At 39.2% G+C, this 27,650-nt stretch overlaps 2 protein-coding genes across 7 annotated transcripts in view; both read left to right on the forward strand.

Annotated features, from left to right (window-relative positions):
- Window positions 1–53: 53 nt before the first annotated feature.
- LOC133994362 (oligodendrocyte-myelin glycoprotein-like) lies at window positions 54–2,394 on the forward strand. Its single transcript, XM_062433608.1, has 2 exons — window positions 54–61; window positions 966–2,394. The coding sequence occupies exons 1-2, from the start codon at window positions 54–56 to the stop codon at window positions 2,392–2,394; spliced, it is 1,437 nt and encodes a 478-aa protein (XP_062289592.1).
- Window positions 2,395–12,058: 9,664 nt separating this feature from the next.
- Window positions 12,059–27,650, forward strand: part of LOC133994578 (RNA-binding protein Musashi homolog 2) — a 243,370-nt gene continuing 227,778 nt past the window's right edge. For all 6 annotated transcript variants that reach the window (XM_062433898.1, XM_062433900.1, XM_062433902.1 and 3 more), the window contains exons 1-4: window positions 12,059–12,201; window positions 12,528–12,568; window positions 12,862–12,943; window positions 13,495–13,579. In XM_062433898.1, coding sequence (XP_062289882.1) covers window positions 12,140–12,201; window positions 12,528–12,568; window positions 12,862–12,943; window positions 13,495–13,579 — 270 coding nt within the window. In that variant the 5' untranslated portion in view covers window positions 12,059–12,139. The remainder of the gene's footprint in view (window positions 12,202–12,527; window positions 12,569–12,861; window positions 12,944–13,494; window positions 13,580–27,650) is intronic.

Raw genomic sequence — 27,650 nt, forward strand, 5'->3', positions numbered from 1 at the left:
AAAGAGGGTCTGGACAGCAAAAAGGAGCAGAGAAAAGTAACTGGAATGATAAGATGAGAAGGTGAGTTATGGACAAATTTCATGACTCTTTTTTTAACGCATTCTGCCACACCCTGCCTCCACATAATACTGCAGATTCAGCTGTGTGGAGCTCCTGGTTGTGTCTTTGCCTGCCTTTGGACTGGCTGATGCCTTAGTCCTCTGTGGAGTCATTAATAAAACCCATCTATTGAGCTAGTTCTCCTCCTGTGAGGATAGGGGACTGACTGTACTGACAACCACTGATGACTGAACACGCAAACTGATGCCAGGGAAAATTACTACAGGGATTTCTCATCCAGTGTGATGAATGATATTCTTGAATAGACTAGAAATATCCTCTAGCAAATCAGGTCAAATGTTTGTCTGTTAAAGAAAAAGAACAAATTACAACCCTGCCCTTAAATTACCCCTTACTGATGGTACATTTACAGTATGACCATTTCTAGAAACGACACCTCCACAGCATCCCTTAAAAACGTGCCTGCATAATCAGCGGAGTCAGTTTGGCATGTAATGTGAATGTATGTACCTGCAAGCAATGCAGAGATGTGCAGCTGCATGTGCACTTATATACAAAATGTTTCTGTGTATGTGTGTGTCAGACAGTGAGCAAGAGAGAGAGAGAGAGAGAGAGAGAGAGAGAGAGAGAGAGAGAGAGAGAGAGAGAGAGAGAGAGAGAGAGAGAGAGAGAGAGAGAGAGAGAGAAAGACATTCTGACAGAAGGTGGAGCTATAAAGCCACGATGAAACAGCACAGCCCTCTGCAGTTAGCTTCTCCTACATATAGTCAATGCACATACCCTGTGTTCAATATCCAAGCACACTGCAGGCATCACCTCTACGTACACTCTGTGTCCTCTTAAGATAACAGGGATGCAGTGTAAGACAAACCCTAATATTTCAGTCTCCCTGTCTTTCTTTTAGCAGGCATGAGCTGCTGAAGCTTTCCTCTAATGAGGCCCTGCTGGGACTCCTGCTCGTGTTGTTGCTGGGATTGCATGTCCTAGCCGTGTGCCCCTCCGTGTGCTCCTGCAGCCAAAGCCACAGGGAGGTGGACTGCTCCTGGAGGGGTTTGAGACAGTTGCCCGATGGCCTGCAGCACAACCTGCATTCCCTTAACTTGTCCCATAACCGGTTCCACAACCTTGACGACCAGCTCTCCTCACAATCTCACCTCCGCATCCTCGATTTGTCTCATAACCGGCTGAGTCACCTGCCCACCAGCCTGCCTCGTTCCCTCTGGCAGCTCTATGCCGCCTCCAACCGCATCCATTTGCTGGACAAGAATGATACAGTCTACCAGTGGAATCTGCGAACGCTTGACCTCTCCAGCAACAACCTGGAGCGGGCCATCTTCATCAACAACACTCTGATCAATCTGTGCACGCTCAACCTGAGCTACAATCACTTCTGGACTTTGCCCACCAACATGCCTGTACACCTGGAGATTATTGACCTGTCCCATAACTTACTTGTGAAGGTGCTACCAGGATCTTTGGACCGCCTTTCCAGATTAACTTACTTCTATCTGCACGCTAACCGCTTTTCCACGCTGCCCTCCGGAGTGTTGGACAAGACGACATCACTTAGACTCATCACTCTGGGCGACAACCCTTGGGACTGTCACCTTTATGCCGACATAAGCTACTTACTTTCTTGGAGTCAGCGTACCCCTGCCCGTGTCCTGGGCTGCCCCTGTCACACCCAGCCTGTCTGTGGAGGGTTACGCCCTAGCAGGACTGGAGGCTGGCACTTTGCCTCCTATAACCTGCCCCCACTGGCAGCGAGTGCACAGGAAATGAGCACCATGCCCCATGAGGCTAGGGTCACCGGGTGGTGGTACATGTCTGTTTCTGCTCTGCTAAGTACCACTAAGGAGACCTTGAGCACACAGCACCACACTTTCACAACCACACCTATCAGCATCTCCTCCCTGCCAGTCAGAACCACAGGCACCCACCTAACTATAAATCACCTTTCTGCCACCACTAGCCCAGCTGCTGCAGATCACATGCTCCACACGGATTCTAATTTCATCTCTGGCACAGAGAAAACCTCTCCCAGTGACTCACTCCACACCACTGACACATCCGCAATTTCCGACACAAGCTTCATCGCTAAAACGCCCATCAGAGCTTACATGACGCTTCCCACGGACCGATTCTTCACAACAGAGAGTCCTTCCATCCGAACAAAGAAGACAACCACTCTTCGTACCAGGAGTGTGAGGAGGCAGAATCAGTCCCCTCCTAGTGGCATCGGCAACAGCAGCCCGGCCCACGCTACCTGCTCCTCTCTCACTTTCCTACATAACCTGGGGCTTCTGTCTCTCATTCTGCAACATGTATTTTGAACAACAAGTTCAAAAATAGTCTGACTATGAATTTACAGCACATGCACAAGACTGTTGACTGTTGTGTCCCTGTTATGTTGGTCTATTACCAGCTCTCTTCAGCAAAATGCCATATACAACACAGAGCACAGGCTTCATGATAACTGTCACAATTCCTGCTATCCTGAGCACAGTATGATGCTACATTTATAATTATAGGTTTAAAAAAAAGCTTTTCTACAGTAATAACATTTTTTGTAGGCCTCCTCTCAAATGACATTGTTACTGGATTTTTAAAAAAAGCACTCTGTAATGATTACAGCTAAGCACATGATGGCACTATACATTCAAGAACCAGTTTTGTCTGAATGTAGCCTGGTGCTTATCTGCAACTACTGTCAGTACCTGTTCGGTACATGTTATGGCCCAACATTTTTTTGTGCATGTTTTATTGTCATCCTTCCAGTTTTTCCAAAACCACTGGATGGATTTGGCTAATGTTGTCTTGGTCCTACCATTGTATTTTTCCCCAACTTCCTTTAAGTTCCAAATTACTCATTTTGACCCTTTTTCCTATTTTAATATACGCCCATGATGCTTGCCTGCTTGTGTCATATAACAAAACAGATGAGCCATATTTTCTGGTGTCAGGATGATGTCAGAAACTGCCGATGACATGCACATAACAGGAAACAACACAGACTCTGTGAACTGGAGGGAAAAACACATGGACAATGTTGCGTCACTATCTTTAACAAACTCTGAGTGCCGAGTCCTGCTTCTGTATTTTGATCACATCTCAGACTTAAGTGTCCTTCATGATTCAGTGGTGCTCGTGAAAATTATCTGCATGGTGATCGAACGTTCCAGGAATGCTAACGTACTGCTATATGCCGCAGAGCATTAAAGCACAGACATATTCATCTTATTTATAAGAAATGTTAAGATATTCAAATCTTGATGGTCATTTAGTGTAAATATCTGCAATGTGCTATCCTACAGATTTTTACATTTTAGGAATACCTTTGCATACGGTACCAAAAGGATAAAAGGTGCCAAAATAGTAAGACAAGCATTAAAGCAATCTGCATTTCATGAACTAAAGAAGGATACAATGTCTGAGAGTCAGGTGACTGTTGGGTACATGTCCAGGTAACTTCTGTAAAGTTAAATAAAAAAAGTGCTCAGTTATGTACAACTTTTGGTCATTGTTTGATTTTTTTTAGTATTCAACAATTACAACTCACATGAGTCTTTTATACATAGGTACTCTGTCAGTCCTCATGGCAACCTTACATCATTCAGATGTCATTAGCAAGCACAGTAGTGTATTTGTTTTTATGTTTATATATTATATAAAGCATAAAAGTACTTATTCCACATTTAATCACACATGGAAACTGCTCAGTACAAACACAGTCGTATCTGTTGCTAATTGAGCAACCATTCTGAAATATCAAGTCTTAGTTTTCAAAATATCCGTGAAAAACAATTAACTATGCATTAATACACCGTGGAGCAGAGACTAACATAGGAGTGTATGCTCTCTATATGACCTCGAGCGACATCTTGAACAGAAGTGAGAAAATCTCACATGCAGCAACATCTGTGAAACAGCGAAAGCCAGGCTCCCTCCTGGAATTGTGTGGCGCGGGAAGGTGAGAGTCTGGAGAACAGGTGAACCTGTGGATCAGCCGGGTACAGCTAAGGAGAGCAATATGGAGTCACTGTCACCACCCACACTGTGAATGATAATCATCTGATGTAATGCCTGTCAGGCCATGGAGCATACCTGAATAACTAAAACAGAAAGGAAAATGACATGTAAAATATATTCCCTTTTAAAAATATGCCAACTTATATTTGCAGAGAGAGATGGACAGATAGTTATGTGGCTGATGACAATCAGGCACTGAAATGATTTAGCAGAGCAACATTTCATTCTAAAGGTTTATTCAATAAAAACAATAAGATAAAAGTCAGAGAGAGTCTACAAAAATAACAGATCATTTTATCTACACTCCAGTCTTAATTCATATCATATCATCAAAAATCTGCATCACAGATCTTGAAACACCTGCTGAATAAATTCTGTGTACTTACAGCTTAGACGCAGAAGCAGAACCGAAAGAAACTTGTGGTTGGTGTGGTGTTTATTTATAGGCAGGTCGAAACAAAAATTAACCTGGTTTACATGTCTCACGTCAACTCAGTCTCTTTCTTCCATGTGCATCTTTATGTCATTACTTACTAATTATTAAACATTTATTCTATTGACTTTATTCTTAAGCCACATACATTTCTGCCTATATGAAGTACTGCTGAACGTATTGACCAGCCAGATAGTGTCCCTCTGTAGACTGGTCAGGTCATCAATTCATGTTGTATTATTTGTATTACCTTGAGCTCTTTGTATGGTTTGTATTTGCCCACAAACAGATGTGTGATTGCCACAAAGAAAGGAAAAAAAAAGTCACTTGCCTGTGGGTTAGTTGCAAATGTTTTTATATAGAAAGATCTTTTTATATATATATACTTCTTTTTTTCCTGCCTCCCTGTAACTGCTGAACTTTAAAACATCCTTTCAAAGTACTGTACTGTAGGTGCTAGTGAGCTGGCCTGCTAGCCAATTATTTTCTCTGTAGACAACACAAAGTCATGTCAGACTTCTCTTCTGGCTTCTCCTAATAACTGACAAGGTGTAGAAAGCTAGTATCATTTACTGCTGCCATGCCTCCCCTCTTCATCTCTCCTCCCAGGCTTATTTTGAGTGAACTGCCTTCTTTCTTTCAGCCACACTCAATAAGACTCACCCTCAGTGTACGTCTTTGCACCCGGCAACCCCGCTGCCCTCGTGTGCTCTTATATATACATTTAATTCCCCATCAGCTACAGAGACAGACAGACAATAGCATTAAGAATTTTTTGTTGCTGTTGTTGTTTTCAGTTTATACATCTAACACTGCTGAAAAAGCTCTACACACAGAAATAACAGGGAGTCCAGAAAACATCCCAGCATTTTAGCTGTTCCCCTCACAACAGCCTGTGAAAGTCATACAGCCTTTCCCTTCAGCTAGAGAGGCTGTAGGTTCATTGTAGGTGGTGAACCTGGGGTGATGTACTATATTAGACTCACCACGCCTAAAACGCACACAAGAGACCTGTCACTCTGAACCTCCTCCATGAATACACACGTAGACAATGACACATAAACACAAATGACATCAGTTCCTCTTGTGAGTAGGCATGCTCCAAGTGCCCTCTTGTGGTGGTGGGACTGAAATGAATGTTTATTCCAAAATATGACAGTCAAAGACCAAATAATGAAAGATTATATTCTACACCAGTACACAACCTGCACCTGACAGAAACTAATCTGAATGACCTCTTAGTACTTAACTACTACCACTACTTAAATATTTGAGTTATCTGCAATGACGGGACTTAATAATTCAACACAATTCACATGCAACTATTGTTCAGATTTTAATTAAATGCATCTCAAAACTGTAGGCAGAAATCAGTCGCTGTTTGTGTCTAAATTTGTGGCTTATACTTTGAACTTTTGAATGATATTCTTCTCCAGGAATGCCACATTCTGGCACTCAGACCAACTCAAAATAAGGGAACAAACAGACAGAGAGTAAAGGATGAAGGATAATGCTCTGAGAGAAACCTTTTCCTCACATGAGAGGGGACAATTACTGTAGATAACCAGCAACCGACAGGCCTAATGTACACCTAATGCAACACCATTATTGTGGACCATCATGAGAGACCAACACTCACACACACTGTCATACACAGAGGCTTTCCAAAGACCACTGCAGCCAGCTTATAGATAAAACAATGGCTGCCAATCTGAACCTCCTTTGAGCCTGCATCACAATATCAGTTGTAACTCCAAATCAGGCTGGTACCCAACCAAAGGACGCTCAAATGTTGCAGATAAAGTTTATCTGATTAACCTAATCTGTATTGACAGCTTGGGTCTATATGCCAAGGCTCACCATCTCTTTGAGCCAAGAGCAATGTTTTCCATCCGGGCACTGATCAGCTAAAAAGTGAATGTGTACGAATCTGGAAGAAATAACAAGGCGTACTCCAGCAGCCGGAAGACTGATGAGACAGGCAAAATTCAACCCTGCAGCCTAGTGGGGGAAGCTGAAGATATGGTATCTCTCGCTCTCGTCTCAATGGCACAGACAAGGCAAGGTCAGTGTTAAGGTCAGTGGTTGCAGAATTGGAAGTGGTTGGCAACTGAGAAAATGCATGGTGGCAGCCAGTTAGGGGAAAATATAAAGTAACAAGAAAAGGCTGGTAGAAAAACAAAGAATGAGCCACAGGACAAAAAACACCACTTAGCTGGTGTTGTCCAGAGACGCCTGCTTACCATTATTAGCCTCTGGAAGATTTTTTTTTAAAGTGTCTGAGGCAGAGCATGCACTCATATAAACAAACCCAGAGAAAGTGCATAAAATTGGATGTAAGAGTTCTTCAGGCTATTAATACATAGGCAGCTTTTTTTGACAGTCTGTCCGTATAGCAACAACAAATGCAGCTGTGCGCATGCATGAGTGTGTCTTAACACCATTTTAAGAAGGAAATCTTGAGAGTGTGCTGTAAATTTGCATGATAAGCCTGCATACTCAGAGAGCATGGTGCACAGCTGTCCTGAGGAGGATTTCAACAAAATGGGCTCCAATGTACTTAGAGGAAAAGGATAGATTTGAGACTTGTGAGCTCCAAATCAAGCCCACTTTAGAAACAATGTCGAATTTAAAATGTTCAGCCAATCCGTGAAATTGATGCGGCTTTCATGACTGGGATAGTTTCATATTCAGTGTCTGCATGAGGAAGGGTCCTCTGTCTTGATGAAGCCCTCCAAAAGGCCAGCATGCACGTCACCCTCCCCGTCGCTGCCTGTACAGGTGATAGGATGGCTCCTCGCGGTGCTTTAATGCCGCTCGTCATCATCTGTAACACACAGCTCTCTCTGGAGTCGTACAAACAGCAGCCTGAACGTTCCAGGGAGCAGCAGGGGCATGAGCTTATCTCCCAGCCCAGTGGAGCAGGTAAATGATGTCGTCATCATCCACTAATGTCGGATCCTGATTGGTCTAAAGAGCCCCACATTCAAATGGTACTTTAATACTAAGGTCAAAATGAAGTTTTGACAACTTGTATGGATTGAAAAGCAGAAATGTATGTCGTTCAATTGTGGTAAAACCTCTGTTGGACCTTCTGTTCATGCAGTACTGATGGATTTTACTTTGCATATTTTGTGATACCCTGAGGAATAATTTGTGATCCTTTGGGGTATTTTGAGGTACAACAGGCTGTTTTGTGGTACCCTGAGGTACATTTGGGCACATAGTGCATGGGAGGACTTTATTTTTGGAAATGTGAAAGCAGTGAAAAGCCTCATCATTTTTAGATATTTCTAAAGTCAATATTACAGTTTCATTTCTTAATAATGTGGAAGTCTGAATATCACAGTAGCCCATCTACCTGGAATGTGAGTGCATAGCCTCTGGCACAGCTTAATTAACTCATCTGTAGTTACAGAAGGCATAATGGGGGAGAGAAATCACTCATCACCAGAACATCCTTCCTACTGATCTGACTTCAAACAGTTTTTCTGTGTGTGGCAACAAAGGTACACATTCCCAGTAATCCTCACAAATTATGATCAGTTGCTTTTTTACAAAAGCACCTTTGGGGAAACATACAAATCAGTGATGAGAACATACATTTTATTAATTAAATACATCAGTTTACTGTTCAATAATCTTTTATGGCTGACACAGACTTAAAAAATGCTAAGTTATTCCATGCCAGATGAAATAGCAGGTAGACTGCAGTTTGGTGGATGGCTAATTCCTGAAATAGGACTGTCAATTATGCATGTTTCAGTCTGCCTTTCTCCCTGCAGCCTGAGAGGTGCTTTAGCAAAGCAGAAGCAGAAAGGAAAGGACACTAGAGGGAGACAATTTGTTCACATCTGCAGCCTTCTCCACAGCTTCTCCTCTGGGTTTTTTGAATTCTTACCGTAATAAGCCCTCCGGAGAAAAGCAGAGACGACTCAATCCACAGTGATCAATATAAAATCATTCACAAAATCCGAAGGATAAAATTAAGAATATCTCAAGAGTGTCTGAATAATACCCACAAAATATTCATGCAAGTGATTGAAGGTATTTACTCTGAGCTCTCTTTTAGTGCTGGATTAATATATATTGGATTCTTTCACATGCTCAAAACATGAGCCTCTGTGATACTTATGCAAATTCTGTTTAAAAATGTAAAATCCCCATAGACTTCGAGTTTCACTTTAAAATACATATAAGCACTATGAGTCATTTATTATCACCGGCACAAAATATATTTAAAAAAACATAGCTTTGTGTTGCATGCACATATTATACATCAGAATCTCTGTGGAGAAAATGGGTCATAGAGGATCCCAGAACAATTTCTCCAAGGTCAAGTGTAGATTCTGAAGGTGCGAAATGATTACTACAACAGGAAACAGGATGCCTCTTCTTCTCAAAGCAGAATCTCATAACACTGTCAGTGAAGTCTGTTGCTTCTCTCACTTTCTTTTTCCCCTCAGCTCTTTCACACACTATCAATTTTACTTCTCTCTCAATGCCCAAATCCTCCAGTTTTCATGCAAAGGCTCAATTAGTTACAAGCTTTTTTCGCAGGCAGAGTTCCCCCCCACCATTGAGAAGTGGTTCATCTTTCAGCACTGAATGCAGGATACAGTAGCAATGACACAACTATGCTTTCAGAAAACCTTGCATTTACCTTCAGTCTGAAGTAAATATTGAATTAGAGTTGAGTTCAAAGGATGGCTATAAAAAAAAGAAGTGCATTTCTTAACACTCTTCATCCACTCATTAATTAGAATGTTTACAACAGCTGTCACCATTATAAATACTTGCAAGTCACGGTGATATTACTGCGTGATGAGAATCACTATCGAGGAATGTTGTTCATAGACTTTGTAATAGAATATGGTAACCTTCCTCTTTCGTTCTCATTCAATAGAAACCACTCAACTGCTCCAAAAGCATAGCAGTCAGAGCACCTAAAGTTGCTTAAAGAGGGATAAACATTTTAGGCACTTTCATCATCAGATTAAAGGAGAACAGTGCTCAATTTAAAAATCTATACATGTTTCTACTTCAATCAGTTTAAAAAAGGATCTAGAGATCTAAACCCTGAACGGGTGTTGTCCATAATATATGAAAGATTGTTGCTGTAATAGGATATGCTTGACTGTCTCACATTTAACATACAATTGTCTGCTTTGGGTTGTTTTCAGTTCACATCTAGTTCACAATCTTTGATCAGATATTGTAAACTGGCACACATGCTGTACCATATCTTTCACATTTGACTTTGCTCTCTTCATGGTATAACAACAGAGAATAGAGAGGGAATGGTAACAATGTTAAAAAGAAAAAAAACAATTCAGCCACACCATGAAACCTGGGACTCCGGTGTCTTTATTTGAGCATAAAACAGAAGTTGCTTTTCATGTGCTAAATCCACTGTGACTCTTCAATACCTTGTGATGGGCTTTAAAGCCTGTTGTTCCTCAGAGCGCATATTATGCATCAATTTATCACCTCTCTCACTCTTCTATCTCTGCAGCTGCATGTGATTTCCTTGCACTAGGCATATGCTGTAGGACACAACCACACATTTGACAACTTACAGAAAACGCAACAGTAAAGTAATCTTAAATGTATCACCAAATGGCATGGGACATAACAATAGTGCAAAGACAGTGGAATAAGTAATAGCCTTTCACACCGGTCTTCATATTTCCATTTTCTTTGACAGTCCTGTGCAAGAAGGAATTGCCTCCAATTGCTTCTGTACCTTTGTTTCAAAGATACTGACAGCTGCAATGTGGAGTGTCCCCTAACTAATGACAGAGTTTTAGCTGTTAAAATGTCGAGAGTGTTGCTATTTGGGTTTTTATCTAAGTCATTGTTTCAAAAACATGCTGCCTGGATAGATAAGAAATTCCCTCTGGTAGTGCCCTAAACAGTCAGCACAGGCAGGCCTATTCACAAAACTTCACTGAATGTGAATAATAGATCACTAGTCACGTTTCATGCAGAAGCTTGGGAAGTTTTGTTGTATGTATTCTCATGCTAAGATGAATGAAAACTGTATTTATATAGGATTTATTGTCTGTGAACTCTGTGAGTAGTATCTGGCGTGGTTACAAGGTTACATTTCTACAAGACTTAGAATATTACAATTTTTAAAACATAATTTGAGCATGAGATTTTTTTTCTTGTGGTCTTTTGATAGCATACGGTGGAAATAATGTATACCAGAAATATGTGTTTTCCCATTGCAACTGTCATACATGTTCATTTATTCATTAATTTCTTATCCTGCTTCTTCTTCAGGGTCATGAGAGGGCAGCACCAGCTTATCTCCACATACATTGTTCAGAGGGCACAGCTAGAAGCTCATTATAGGTCATCTACATGAAAGATCCATAATTACTCCACTGTACAGATACCATGCTTTATTGATCCCCATAGGAAAATACTTCATTGGCTTTCATTATGAATATAGCTGTTAAAGGCCAGGCCACAGGGTCAGCTTAAACACAGGTTTGATGGCTCAGGAGACTTTCTCTAATATCAGCTCATCTTGTAACCTTAACATGTGCAACATTTTGTATATTGTAAAATTGGATCCTCTGCACATTCTTGGCTGTATTTAAAATGTAATGTTTTATAGTATGGATTCGTTTATGGGGATTATCACTGTAACATATTTCAATTAATAATGTACATTACAAAATTGTTAATTAATACAAGTCTGCATTGTTGGTAGCACATGAGGTTCATGTTTAAAGCTGTAAGGCCCATTAAAAGTCAAACGTTCCTACTAAGACATAAAAAAATTCACATATGCTAACTGCAACATTTACCATCTATCACTTTCCAGTCATATTGGTAGCATTCAATAAGACCACCCATAACTGTTTTATTGACTACTTATTATTCAATTATTGTTCAATTATAAATACATTAGCGAAATCTAATAAGGTGCCAGTTAACTTGTGCTTTACAATACCAATGTTAAACTTTGGGACACATTTAATGCTTATTTTATCCGAGTAAAACTCTGCTTATATCATAATAAACACCTGTCAGCCATACTATCAGGATCATTTTAATATTAACACGCCCATAGGAATTGCCCCACTTTTGAATGCTTTCTGGGGGACTATATTGCATCGCGGAAGAACAAGTAATTGTAATTAAAAAAAGAAGATTGCGCAGCTGCTTTTGACATGATTACTACTCAGTGGAATAGTGACAAGTAAACACGACTAATTAGAACAATATCTTAGACAAATATGTTTTATTATTAATATAATAGTAGGTTATGTGTCCACTGGTTTAGAAGAGCAATAAGCCACTTTCACCTCTAGTGGCTTATTGCTTAATTAAATGACAAATCGGAGTATTGGTTTGCAGATTGCCTGAATTGACGTCAATTGGATTGGTTAGGTGACAGAGCCAGGCTCCGCCCCCTGTGGGCCAAGGTAGAGCATGCTGAGAGAGAGGGAGGAGGGAGCAGGGGGCTGAGCTGATCCCACGTGTGACGCTTTCATTCCCGGCTCAGTAATATTCTCATAGCGGGGCTTTGCATATCTCCTGCCGTATCTGTGTGTGTCTGTCACTGTTACTGTAGTCCCAGCCTATAGTTTGGAATAGATATGGAAGGAGACGGGAGTCAAGCCACATCCGGAAGCCTAAATGATTCACAACATGACCCGGGGTAAGAATTTTTCTAAATTGAATCCTTATGTACGATTTTTTCCCCATGTTACAACATCTTGGAGAGGACTTCGACTGCCGTGCTGGATTCGTCCCCACAGTACGCACTTAAACGGTGCACGGGTCCGTTTCCAGACGCAGTTTTCCAGACCTCAGCTTTGTAGCGAGTGTGTCCTCCCCCTTTAATGTAGATAGACCATAATTACTAAGCGCGAATGTGTTTTCATAGTCTTCCTTTATCCTTTAAGGTCGCTTTTAGAAGTAGTTAGTCGTCAAAATGGCCGAACTGACATCTGGACTCACTTCTGTTGTGTTTTCCCCTTACAGTAAAATGTTTATCGGTGGCCTCAGCTGGCAAACCTCACCAGGTGAGACTGTTATTCTCTTTAACACCGTATCCAGTATTTCTTGTTGTTTTGTCGCTGTGACTGAGTGCTCGTTGTAGCTGCTGGCGGTGTATGTGCGAATGTGCACTGTGCAGTACTGTACTGTATGGGATATCTCACTAGTGTGTGCGCACGATGTTATTTTTGATCTCCGTCCATCTGAAGTCCTCTATTCGACCCCTATGCGCATCGCGGGGTGTTTTTTTGAAATGCAGTGACAACAGCATGCCCATATGTTTCTGTCAAATGACCCGACATATTTTCTCTATTCACAGACAGCCTTAGAGACTATTTTAGTAAATTCGGAGAAATAAGAGAATGTATGGTGATGAGAGACCCCACGACAAAGCGCTCAAGGTAAATATAGGGCTTTTCTACTTTTCCTTTCCAGTGCATGTAGCCATATCGCTTACTTTGTCCGTGTTTAGTATTAATCCAGCGTGTATGTGTGTTTCTGTGTCCGCGCGCGCACGTGTTCGTGTGTGTGTGTCCGTGTGCGCGCGCCTGCGTGTGGTTTCACAGCAAGCCAGATAAGCTTAAATGCTCACTGCTGTAAAGCTGCGGCCGAATGCAATTTGACATTGACTTTGTGACTGCACCACAATGTTGGTGTAGTGTCGTCTCACAGTGTAACATAGCAAATAATGATCAGCACTGTCCTCAGTTTGTTTCCAATCTGCTACAGGACGTCCATAATCTGGATTATAAAATGCATTTACAAAGAAATATTGTAACAATAATAATAAGGTCATATGAATATTCAGACTGTTGTAATTCAGGTTGTTGTTACATGTCAATGTTTTTCATCGTTTGTATTTGAAAGAGTTATAGGAATGTACATTTTTTGGTTTTGCATGTATGCATTTTAACATTTTTGCTGTTTTTGTCTGTGTGTCTTTGTTTTGCAGAGGATTTGGGTTTGTTACGTTTACAGATGCTGCCAGTGTAGATAAAGTCTTAGCTCAACAACACCATGAATTAGACTCAAAGACGGTGAGTTGATTTGATCTACATTTATATCAGTGTTTATTTCATGTTTTGTGTTGGCACCGTTCTGCCACTGGAGACCTCATGTCCTAACTGTTTGACATTTGGCCGCCTTAAGGCCTTACAGAGGGAAACACCTCTTTGGTTAACAGTCTGTTTGGATCAAGGTCATGTATAAGGGCTAAATGTACGATGGTCCGTTCAACACGGAGCCAGGCGATAAAACACAACTCCAGGGTGAATATTATGTGTTCACTTTCACTTCTTTGGATGAATGGGGCAGACACGCCCCCTTCTTCGCTGCAGCCACATGTGCAGTGTGCACATAGCTCATGTTCCACTGAAGGGCGTGCTGTCTCAGGCCCGCTGCCTGGCTACTGTTTGACCCAACAAACATTGTATTTGATCACACCTGATGCACTGATACTATATCTGTGAAAAATAGGTTGAAAACAACACCTTCCAAATATATCGCCCGTGTGTCAAAATCAGATCTATAGTTGTAAACTAAATCACAATAAATCACCTTTTTCAAACAACAAATACATTATTTAAACTAATTGGTTATTTGACCACAATGTAATGTAATCAGATTTTAACAATTTAGCAGTATTACAACAATACACAAGTAATATAATGTCAAACAATTACAATTATAAATATGTCTAGTTTAACAGGGTCATGAGAATTGATCTGCATAAATAAGGCAATTCATTCACACACATTCACAATCACCCACACACTCGTTTATGAAAAAGTTTGAAGTATAGTGGATTCTACTTGTTCTTTTTAAATTTATCAGTACATGAATAATTTAACATGCTAGTCATTTTTGAGAGATGTCTGTAGTGATGGATTAGATGGGGTTCAGCCGAAAATACATCTGCCTGGGATTTTTGCTCGGTAGGTGGTGATGTCCAGATATGCCCATGTAGTTTTGGAAAATGGGATAGTGCATGTTGAGGAAACAAACTGCGTGTGCTACTTTGGCAGAAGGGAACTTTAGACGGAGGAATATTTTGAAGGGTATGTATTTCAAAAGAGAAATGGATTGTACTTTAGGTGGCAGTATATAATAAGGATATTCTGAACTCTATAAAGCTGTACAGGATGTGGAAAATACTGTATTTTTAAGGGTCTGGTATTGTGGCTTTTCTGACTCATTTTTAAAAATACTGAGTCTATTTTAAATACATGTAAGATTTTATTCACCAAAAGATGTTTAGATTTCACTAAATCCATCTTTCCTCACAGCCCAGATTCCCCCCTGTCCTCCAGCAGGCTGTTTTGGAAGCTATTTACATAAATCAGCATTATTAATGACAATCTACTCCGATTGGCTGGAGGTGTGTCTCCCACATATGCGCCCCCCCCCCCCCCCCCCAAGCCAATCAGAAGACGACCTAATGAATAATGCAAGTTCCCTTACGTCATGTCTTTACCTGGAATAATGGCTGCAGCTGGAGGCGCAAGACAGGATATAGCGGTCTGTGAACCGGAGTCTGATCATGTATTAGAAAGGAAAGAACCTGCTCTTACACAGTTAAAAAATTTTTTAAAGTAAGTTTCTGAACGGTAAGATCGTGTCTAACTTTCCCAACAAAGTAGAAGTCATTTTTTCTAACGTAGCTGGGGGCAATTAGCTTAGCTTTAGCACAGCTACATTATATTCCTTCAGTTGAGTTATAGTAAGAAATTATGTTTATTAGTGCACTTGTTTTAAAACTTCATCCAGGAGCACCCTTTTAGCCCCAAATGGTTACAGTGCACACAACCACAGCGTTCCCTGGTTTGAATCCGGCTTGGGACCTTTGTTGTATGTCATATCCCTCAATCTCCCCTTGTTTCCTGTCTGCTTCTCCACTATCAGCTCTCCCAAAAAAAGAAAGGAAAAAAAAAAAAAAACTTCAGATGAGAAAGTTTAAAAACCTGCGGCGTACTGTGTCTCGTTAGGCAGACAGTCGGCTGTAAAATGTGCAGAACACACACACACACACACACACACACACACACACACACACACACACACACACACACACACACACACAAAACCACTTGCCGATAACGGAGGAAAGGCAGTCTCCAAAAATGAGTTTCAGCCATTCTTGATGTAAATTTTCATCCTCTGGAATGCTGTAAAGACTTTTTAGCTGCCGAACAGCCGGCAACACCTCCGTCATCCTGCCTCGCTCCTCACCTGGCTGGAATGCAAAGTTACAACAGGGGTGGACTCATGCTAAAGCATTCTAGCATATTTGATTGGACCCCCTTGTGTGACGTAGTGATAGGGTCCACCTCAACACCTCTTGCTCTTGAGTCACAAATTTCAAAATTTCAAATAACTTAGAGGATATGATTGAGTACTTTTACAGCACAGGAGGGCCCCAAACAACACCCTGATGCATCCCAAAGCTAATTGTTCTTGTTTACCACAATACCAGCCCTTTAAAAATGTGTTGTTTTAAATTATTCATATTCTTAAGCTCAAGTGTGATTGACACAGTGCTGAGAAACATGTAATTTCTTTGTGGAGGGGGGGGGGGTAGATCTTACTTTATATTCGTTCCAGTTTGTAGAAATGTGGCTGCTTTTTAAAAAATGTTTTATTAGGGAGCTCTGAGCTTTCTGGCCAGTTTCAGACCACCTCAGTGACAGAAAGTTTACCATAATTTCCAAAATTAGTTGTTTACCATCATGAAAGATACACATACTGTCACAAAACTATTGACAACACTAAATTAAAAATACATCGCAGGGTTTTAAAATATATGGTACCATCTAAAATCCAAATCAGACCCTTTCTGTTTTTTTTTGTTTTTTTTTAAGTCTGAGGTAGGTAAGTGTCTCATTCACATTTGTACTTAAATTGTGCTTTAGTGCTCTATATAAAATTTTGATCGTAAGATATATTAACTCTATTAATGTGATATGTAAACAAGGGTGCTAAGAGAATGTAGAGGGAAGACGCATTTCTTGGTAGTTAAATTGCAAAACTTGCAACTGTCTGTATAGGTGCGGGTTGAGGGGCTGCTTGGAGAGGTAACAATGCAAACATTATTTGATGCAGAGTTTAGAGCAGTTTGATCACTTCAAACTAGGCATTTTGAATGAACAACTGTGTGACAGCTTGGCAGCATATATATTTACAGCAAATGTCGGAGTGATACCTATGAGAGAAGCCTGCACATAAAAATATACTGAAAACGCTCAGGAGTTTGCCTGTATAAAAACCAGTCTTGTACTGTTGCCTGCTACTGTAACTGGAGCAGCTGTTGGTTCAGAACCTTGCCCATAAGCATTTTGAGAATAGCGGCAGCAGGAATGGGTTAAATTCTTAGTTATTCTGTTAAGCTGTTGGTTGGATTTAACCCAAGGATTTTCTGCTGCTATATCTTCATCGCTAACTGCTTCTGTGTTGCAACTGACTTATTTAGATCAGAAATAATTTATTATACCCATGAAAAAAGCTCATTGTTGATTTAACTTAAACCTGCAGATTATATGCAATGTCACAATAAAAATATAAAATATTATTGGCCTATTTTCTTATTTATGCTGGAATTAAAACACAGATTTTCTTGTCCTCTCAAGTATATTAAGTGTTATGCAAAATAAATGATGTAAAATGACTATTTAGTGATTGTGGGCCATGTCGCTAAATTTAAAGATACTGTACAGGTTCAGAAAAAGAGTGTTTTATGAGTGTAGCAGCTGTGGATGTGTATATAAGCAATGGCTTTATATCACAGTTATTGTAGACTCCAGGTCATATTTGGCAGACTTATGTCATGCTCTTCAGATTTGACAGCACCTCAGCCTGAGGACTGAACAGTGACATTTTAGAGTCTGACATCCAATCATCATTTTATCTGAATTGTGGCCTCAGCACACTGGCACGGCGAAGTTCTCTAAACTTGTTGCACATCTGTCCTTACCTAACTGGCAAGTCACTCAGGGCTGGTTGTGAAACATTTCCTTTTATATTATATTCGTCATTATCTCTGTCAGGTACTTTTTCCCCTCTAAAAATCAATATGTTTTGGCCGTAGATTTTAACCCAACATTTGTATAGTATTTTCAGTGGCATTTTTTTATTGCCTTTTACTAGATTGCATACAATAGAAATCTGACCGGAAATGAGGGGAGAGAGAGGCCCGGCTGGACTCAAATGGGGGACTTTGTGATTACACGGTCAGCGTCTTAAACCTCCAGGCCATCAGGCTGCCCCTGAATAAATTGTTTTTAAAGACCATTAACATAATCATGTCTATATTTAAAAAGATATGAAGCTAAATTGAATTTGCATTCCTGTCCGGTGTTAATGAAACTTTTTTTTGTGTGTGTGTGTGTGATTTATTTGCTTTCTGTCCATGGCAGTGTATTTCTTCCACATACTCCCTAACCTCTAATATACTGATGATACTGATAGTACTGTAATAATGGTGATAACTAATGGCTCTTGCGTAATGAACAGCAAAATGAGGCCATGTGGTAAGTAGCTGGACATTTTTGTTTGACAGTGTAATTGACAAAGACAAAGTTGAAATAAGATCCTGTTTACTCAAACACATTCAGAAATTGATATTTCAGAGCTGCTAATGTGCCGTTGTTTATCCGCGCAGTAGAAGAGTGCAAACCTAAGGCAGCTGTCTGTGTCGTCTTCCTCACCATTAGTCACTGGGCTGTATCTGCTCTGCTGTTGTATATCTTTAACATTCACACTATCAAGATCGCATTGCGTTAGGATCTGTCATATCTCTCACCAAGTTGCTCAGCAGTAATGGAAAGAATTAACTGATGTGTTTGCAGATGTTTGATTTGATACAAGTCTCCTACTTTTGCAACGCTTCAGTGAATCCCTAGCCCATGTTTTTTGTCCCTAATAACCTTGAAAGGACCGGCTGTGAGTGGCTGGAGGTGCTGTGACTGAACAAGTTGAGTCATATTATGAGTATTCGTGCAGAGAAAGTAGAAATCATACCTAATTTACATTTTTTCCGCTTGTTTGTTTATCAAATTTTGTTTATCTTACATATAGAGCTGGATGTGTGAATTAAATCAGTGAAGCTTTGGGTTTCTGACAAGCACATACCATTTCAGTGACAGATATAGTGCAGTTACTTAAGTTATAGTTAAAACACTAAAGAGGCATTTCTTACTTCTATTGCACTCATACCATGTAAAGGATTTCAATATGGATCATTATTTTCCCTGAGTTTGTGTTAAGAGCAATAGATTCAATCATAAAGCAAAATACAAGGATGGGTGAAGATAGACACGCCATCACTATCTTCTTTTTTTTTCTTTTTTTAAGTATTGTTTTTTTTTCCACTGTGTGCTCTGCTTTTTGTCCGGTTATGAAAACACTCAAGACTAGGATGAATGTGAATGAGACATATGGGGAAGCACAGCCTGGGGCCTCAAAACACACATGCTGGTAATTCAGAACATATTTACCATTTTTCATGATGCTTTGTTCAGTTTAGAAATATGCAACTCATAGCATCTGTTCCTGAAGATGTTTCAAGGCATGCCGGTATGAACAGGAGATGATAGTACATTATTTTGCATTTAAGAAGAAACAGTTGCGAGCTTTACAAGGGAGCAGATTGATTCCTGTCTGACTACAGGTTAGCATCTTTTATTGCTTTATGTAAAGCAGTTCTAATCACATTTTAAAGGAAAATGTAATAAAATCTTTACATTTATCAGAGCTAGGTGAACATCTGAAAGGTTATATTTGAATGCAAAGCATAAATTAGTTTGTGACAGCGTGTGACATTCATCATAGTTTAAACAGCATGAATACGGTTTCATTCTTAATTTATCACAACCTGTAAAACCCACTGACATCTGTGTTTTCTTGTAAGATAAACATATTGGCGGTCCTGGTGTAATTCCAGCCTTTATTGAATGACCCCAGGTCAGCTTAAGCTCGCAGTTTTGATGTTTGAAGTGAGGCAGGGAATAACCCGAGCAGACAGGAAAAGAAAAGATGTGGATGAGCAGCTGTTCTGGACAAATCTTCAACCGTATTCATCAGATAGGATTTGGAAGTAAAGTCAAATCAATGAGCTGCACTCTGACTTGCTGTTGTACAGCAGGTGCTCTGTCTTCTGCAGTTAATTATGGCTGAAGGCGTTATTAGTTCATGCTGGATCTGTCTCTTGTCGGTACATACAGAACATCAGATGTTTGTCAAGGCAGTAATGTAATACCTTGTGAAATAGCAGTGAAGGTAGATCATAACGCTGTTGCATATTTTGAAGAGAAAAAAGGCCAATTTCCTTGTCGAGCGTGACATTGGTAAAATTCTAATTATTAATTTGAGGTATTGCCTTTTAGAGGTGTTATTCCACAGCAAAGATCAGTAAAGATTGACAGCACAGATATAAAACATTTATGTTTTAATTTCTTGTCTGCGCCGTTGGTATCACACACGCACACCTGTGGACCTCCTCACACACTTAAATTGGGAGAAGCTGCAAGCTTTGATAAGCCTTTTCCTTTTAGCTTAAACACCACATCATCATGCTGGTGCAGATATGTATTAAGGGAGAGGCAGAGAGTTTACCCAAGAGCCACATTAATATATGAAATTCTTTTGTAAGATGTGAACTTAAGATATATGCTGTTTCTCTGCCCTGATCTCCCACAGTCGCATGCAAAAGAAGCCCCTTGGAGACCCTGTTGTAAAAGGCTGTGGAAGATAAAAGATGGTGGGGCGGGGTTGAGATTGGGGGGGGATTCCTCTTGGTCTTTTCTCATTTATTACTTTGACATACTAGCTTGTATGATGTCTTGAGGAAATCCAATTTTATTCTATGTGCGATCATGTTGCATCATTTAAGAAAGGTGTATTGAAACAATAAATTTGACAAGTCATGCAGCTGATTGATTAAGTCTTGTTAGGGTAAAAGGGTTATAAGGTGAGCAAATACTTAAAAGCGCTCCACTGGAGAGGCCCGGTTTGCTTTAGAAAAGGAAAAAGCTCTTCTTGCAGACAACAGCTGTGTGAGATACTTCACCAGTATATCTTTAGCATGTCACCATCCATCCTCCTTTTGTGCCTCATGAAGTAAAAACTGTGGAAACTTAGATAAATGCTCAGATGCTTAAGATTTATCAGAGATACCCACATTGCAAGAGGCACGTGTACTGTAATTGCAGAGCCCTTTGAAAATTATACCACATTAGAGGCTGCCAGTCAATTGTACATAACAGGTACTGCTACCGTTAGATGGCTACAGTAATTTAATCATTGGAAAAAAGGACCTCATACATCCTACAGACAGTCGTAGATAACAGATACTGCCAAGAATCATATTGTAATCTAACCTGCAGGAATAAGATAGGACTTCGTGAGAAAAAGTGTAAGTCTTTATCATGAAGGGCACATTGACTTAGAATTTGTCATATGTCTAACACAAGTTTAATATTAGGATTTTATTGTGGCTCATACGTGAAAAAGAAAAAGTAAACTCTGTTTGTGACTGTTTGAATGACATATTTTGATTACATTTTGGATTTGACCACATTATACCATCAATTAAAGTCATTCAGTGGCCATATCTTCCTGTCTTACATGTCTTTGGAATAGTCAGGTGTGATAACGTTTTATTGCTATATCATATTTTTTTAATAATAAAGACAACCACAATGGGCATCAGCTGTTTGTAGATTTGCTATGTTGTCTTACATAGCAAGTTTATTTCGATAGTCCTTAATGAATTTTACAGTGCCAATAACCTTCACACTTCCACAGTATGAAATCAGTAAACAATGGGTAAATGCCAGGTGCTAAGATGCTTAATAGCAGTGCTTTCCTTCATTTGAACAGTTTATATGACAACAAATAAAATGTAATGTTAGAAGGTGGAGCACATTCAGATTCAGAGCATATTTTTCATTCTGCTCCAAGTCAGGTTTATAAATATGTGTGCTGTTTAGTTTGCGTGCACTGCTTGAGATGTTTCCATGATAATACATTTCCTAGAGGGAGATTAATAAAGTACTTTTACTGCTACCAGATGATAACATACAGCTACAGCAGGATGGGAGGTCTACCTTTCTGTTTTACAGTTATGTCTTCAATTTATGATGTTTAATATGTTATTATGTACTAAAGTGTCTTAATAAGCTTTTTAGTACTCCCTAAAATTGCTGTCTGAACTCCTATATCAGTTTGTGATTTGTTCCCAGAATCCTTTTCAACGAACCACAGAGAATATGCCTTGTTGCACTCAGTAGATGTAGGTGGAGAATGCGAAAAGTGAAAGCAGTGGCACAGTAAGAACAAAAGAGTGTTTTTTTCCTTAGTAATTAAGAAAATAACTCAAAAAAGAGGTAAAAATCTCAGTGTGACCACATAAAGGAGTAAGTAATAAAAAAAAATTCATAGTGGGAAAAAAAAGCAAAGTAAAGTGCTTATAGGTATTGGTGTAAATAGTGTCAAGGTGCAAAGTATTGATAGATATGAACAGGCCTAAGTTAAATAGCATTTGCTAGTACTGTGTGTGTAATTACTGAAATAACTGTGGTACCTAGGTCCGGTTGACTGGTCCTAAACCAGATGGTATGTGCGTTACATAACAAAAATGTTTCAGGAAGGAAGTATCAGGTGAAACCGAGACAACATAATCTTTGGTTCAATTGAACAGTTATCCAGTGCAAAGGGGAATGCATATTTTAGCTCTGGGCCTTAGTATGAAGTCACTTTCAACATAAAAAAAAAATCACATGCACATGAATATGTAAACAGATGGGAAACAATTGCTACATCTCCCCTGCCCTTGATTTCAAATTTCTCAAAGGAGTCATTCATCATAAGTTGTGACCTAAAAAGGTGCTGCTACAGCATTTCTCAGAAGGATTGGTTAGTAAATCCTCATTGCCTAATTTGGCTGCAATGCTCAGAGTGTGATTTAGACAATCTGCAGTATCATAGCCCCATTTTAACACAATTCTGTGCATATAATTGCCTCTTTTTGATAATCCTAACATTTTAAACAGACTAAAAAACGGTATGACCTCCATTGCTGCTGTGTGAAAGTGCTCTCTTGTGCATGTAGAAACAGTAGGATTAATTTGGAACAGAAATTATCAGCAGGACAGAAAAAACAATTAGTTTATATGGTGTGATGAAATGCGGATTAGTAGGTTTCATATAGGCTTAAAAAGTAAGATACATTACCAAGTATAGGACTTTGGTATTCAAAGCATAACATGTTGTCTGTGCTCAAATAGGGCGCACAAAATAATTGAGTTTGAATTGGTTATGCCTGGGGCTAAGTGCTAAAACAAATCTTTAAATGAAATTCATTACAAGCAGTGTTGCCATACCCAGGTGTTATTGAATTCATATCTCATTTTGACCTGATTTAGAAAGATAACAGTAATAACTGAGACTGACAAAAGACGACAATGACATTGCACATCATGGTTTCCCTTCAAACACATTAAAACATAGTCAGTCTCATTGGCTTAATTGATCTGTGCAGATGGTGTCTTTTCTTCTTGTATTCCTTGGTTAATTTTCCTTCTCATTGTTTTCCTCAGCAGGATTAGATATCTTTCTCTTAAATAAATTCACCTGTGCCTAAGGAGTAACTTTTATAAATGCTTAGAACTGATACATGAATTGTAAATATTTCTGGATAGTATACAGCAAAATAATATGCAGCAACATGAAAAGGATTCTCTGAAAAACATAAATGTACAACATTCTTCCAAAAAAATGTGCATCAGTATCGTTTTTGGGAAATTCTCACTCAAATTCATTGGTATCCAGACAAGGACAATTTAGTATGACATTGCTGCTTGAGATAGTTCCTTTTTCATTGTAAGTGCAAGGTTGATGAGACCCCCCACCGCATACCTTCATACCAGTGAAATTAATGAGGAAAATGAAGCTAATGACATAACAAGCACAAGATGGAGAACCAGGCTGATCTGATGCATCCTCCTGGTTATTTGGCAATATCTGGAGGTGTCACCGGCCTCAGACTCTCATTTTCTCCCTGTCATATTCAATCAGCGATTCCTGCCTAAAATAAAAGCGAGTCTCTACAGCGAATATGACCAGCAGAACGATGGTGTGGCTGGCCTCCATACCCATGTTTTTTTTCATTCTTTGAACACTGATGGTTCTTTTTAAACATGCATCTGTTGGCACCCACAATATTTTGGTCTGGAGATTAATTCATACATAGTAATCAGCAGTTATTAATACAATGTTTCTTAAAGTACATTGCCCAGTGCAATGAATGTTGTGCCTAAAATGTGTCATTGAGCTCCGTCAATTGTAGTTTGCTTCAGCAAGTAATGTGTTCACTGATATTAGCCAGCTCTCTTCAAATCCTCATCAACAGATTTCTTTAACAGTCATTAGTCAGAGTTCAAGATATAAAATCTTTAAGTCATTGTTGTTTTGTTTTTTAACCTAAAGGTCTGCCTTGTGTCAATACTGACAAATGTATTAAACTGAAAATCAAAAAAGTTATTTGGTCAGATATTTGGAGCAGAATGAGGATGCTAATATTGTGGAGCACCTGAATTTGAAGATGCTAGCAGTAGCAGTAGCACTAGCACTGACCCGAACATTCTCCAGGCAATGAACAGCATTACCGATAATATCACAAAGGTTATTGATGCCAAGTTGACACAGTACTTGTGTCCCTAAGGAACAACCCAAATAGAGGGTCTGAGAGTTCAAGTTGGCAAAGGAAGAGGGCAGAATTTCTACTGTTGATAATCATAACAGAATCGTTGTAGTCTGAACTGACAAATCTGATAAAACAAGTGAATGGAATGTTGGAACACATTGATCATTTAGACAAACATTGGTGCTGTGTTAAAGATAAAAAATAGTTGTTATATTATGAACTTAAAGGTAGGCTACAAGGACAATATATTCTGAAAATTCACTTTCATTATCCATCTGATCATCCATCAGATTTTCTTATTTAAGTGTTCTTGGACCTGAACAGATGATACAGTAATTGTGGGTGGTAAATAGATTTCTGATTCAACTATGGCTTTTTACCTCCAAGCAAATGCTCTTCATGCCATTTATGAAGATCTCTGATTTGATGATGTACGGAAAAGTCTTCACCTCTCTAACAAAAAGTATACTTTCTCTTCTGCATCTCATGGGTTTCAGACTAGAATCTTTTTTTTTTCCTTCCCAGAACTGAATTACACTCAGTTCTGTCTTGTAGTATTGGCAGTATAATCATATCTAACCATGCTGGAGTGGTTATGGACAGTAGCTGATAATTCATTTTTAACAGGGGGGGATGGCCCAATGGGCCAGGTACCCCTAACCCTTGGACTGCAGGGTTATCATATAGGCCTAGCCTAATTATTTATATTATCATTTTGATTTAATAGAACTGCTATTAGGCTAAATACATATTTTGTGTAGGCATATTCTTTTACTGGATGTGGACATTAAGCATTTTAATAATGCTTAGTTTTCAAAACTCACCATAGTTTCGACAGTATACATCTTACCTCAAATTATGTAACTGTAGTAGCTGAGCACGGTGGGGTCAGTGCAGATTAATTCCTTAGAAAATAGAAATTCAAGAAATTCTACACAAATATGTACTATTCTGAACAGACAAGTAATGTGCTTTAATTAATAGAATTTTTTTTACTCAGATCAATCTCCCAGCTATATCAGGAAAAACAGAGAAGTCTTCTAAATGGCCCCCGTTACAAGAGATGTAGTAATCAATGGCATTAAGAAACTCTAGAGTGGGAGCTTCTCACCAGGACTTGATGAGTTCTTTTGCGAATTTTATTGGGAGTTTCAGGACCTGCTTGTAGAACCATTACTAACATGTTTAATCATTCATTTTGTACTGTAGAATTACCACAGCCTCTTAAGGACACTAACATATCACTTACATTAAAAAAGGGAAATGTCCATAGTCTTGTTACCCCCATAGACCGATAGTTTGTGGAAATGCGGACTGAAAACAAGTCAGAGGCTATGCCCCTGGGTAGCCATCTTACCTTTCAAATGGTCTCCCTCGGGTTTTGTCTATTTAGGCATTTTTGTTACCCCATCATTTAAACAGTTGTACGAAGCCAATTTTTTTCGTTTATCTGATAAAATAAGGCAACATTTAAAGCTGGAATTAATTTCCTCTTTCCTAGTTAGGACGAATAGCCCTGGAAAAATGAATGTATTATCCAGTTTGCTAACAGGGTCTTAAAACATTTGAATAGGTGGCTCAGCTCTTTCATATGTGGTAAACATAGACCTAGACTGAAAATGGTAGCACTGCAGTCACCAAGTTCTATGGATGGCTTAGATTTGCCAAATATCAAAGTGTACCGGCTGTGTGTTCACTTGAGTTGTATATCTGAATGGGAAAGAACAAAACTCCCTGGCTGGACATTGAATCATACTTGTTTAAAAACAGATCACAAGATTCACTATTTTTAAAGAATTTTAAGAACATAGATAATTGTGCCGATCAGATAGCAATTAATACTCTGAAGGAACACTCTGTCGTCTGGAGGGGAGATTCAAATTAACTTTCACTTTTACCCCAATAATTAACAATCCTTAATTTTTACCAGGAATGTTGGATTCTGGCTTCTGGCAATGGGATAACCAATGTAAAACCAAATTGGGACACTTTTTTATCAAATAATAGTCTAGATATCATTTGAACAACTAATACACTAATGAAACACCAGCCCCCAAAACATGATTTTTGTTTGTTTTCTCACAAATGAGGCATTATTGTTCCAAAGGGTATGGTCTTTATAGATTATCTAGAGACATCTACTGTTCAGAAAATGCTGTTTCAACAACTAGGGAAGGTTTGTCATAGTTTATTCTATGATGTAGTTCTTGGCGTATCTCCTACTAAAAGACAGAGGGTTAAAGTAATATGGGAGAAGGAATTTACTGTGATTATAGATGAGGAGGCATTGGAAGATAGTTGGAATTATGCCAAAAAGATACCTAGATATTGTGATGTCGTGTAGCTCAAGTGACAAGGAAGGTGGTAGGCAGGCAGACTCAGGCTGTTGTTTGAATGAGTAAAAAATGATTTATTCAGTCCGGCGTAACAACAAAAAGAACATGTGTCCATGAACGAAAAGAATACAAACAATCAAAAATGAACTGGCTTAACTCGAGATACTCAACTAAGGCATGAACAAGTGCACACAGCTACACCCTCATCCTCTGACCTCCTCCAAACCTACATCTCTCCCCTTAAATAGGCCCTCCACTCAATTGGGCAGAACCATTACTGCAGGGGTGTCCTCTCCCTCTCACCAATTGGCACTTAATGCTACTTGTATCAGTCAACACGGTTTACCAACCATCTTGCCCAACATTTCCTTATAAGCCAAAACAAGAATAAATCATAAAGATATTAAATCAACCCTTTTAACTGAGTAAAATACCCCCCCCCCCCATACTTAGTCCAACCCACTGACATCACCAGTGTATAAATACAGGAAGTAGTTGGGCGGTTCTTCCTTTTGTTTGGTAAGCACATGGTGGGTATGTTAAGTAACAAATAAAGACAATGCATAACTTATTAAACTTAGAACTAAACCCAATCAACAATAATTAACCTTAATACATGCCTGTGTTCTACTTGAACCAAAAGTTTGCTGAATGTAAATTGTAACCAAATATAATGCAAAACAAACAAACCCCAGATAGTATGCATCTGCATATGATTACTGGTAAACTAATGGTTTAAACAAACAAACAAACAAACAGTCAAATTAATAATTTAGCTGGTGTTGATGGTGAAAAAAGGTGACAAATGATGGGTTTCACCTGTCACAGATATACAAAGGCAATCCAAGTGTAAAGCTTACCATGACCAAACAAAAAAGATTGTCCTTAGCTAAATTAGTTAACCTAAAGCTAACATAAACAGATTGGGGGACACAGGGAAAGAATGATATTGTATCTGATAAGTCAGGTCTGATGTTGGGCATGCAGGGTCTTGCAATGCCACCGAGTTATAAAATTCAAAGTTCTTCTTTCCATTTTTGTTGGGTCATTCATGTGCACTTAATTTGTCATGATTGC

This window comes from Scomber scombrus, chromosome 14 (genome assembly GCF_963691925.1).
Source record: "Scomber scombrus chromosome 14, fScoSco1.1, whole genome shotgun sequence".
Classification (NCBI taxonomy): Eukaryota; Metazoa; Chordata; class Actinopteri; order Scombriformes; family Scombridae; genus Scomber; species Scomber scombrus.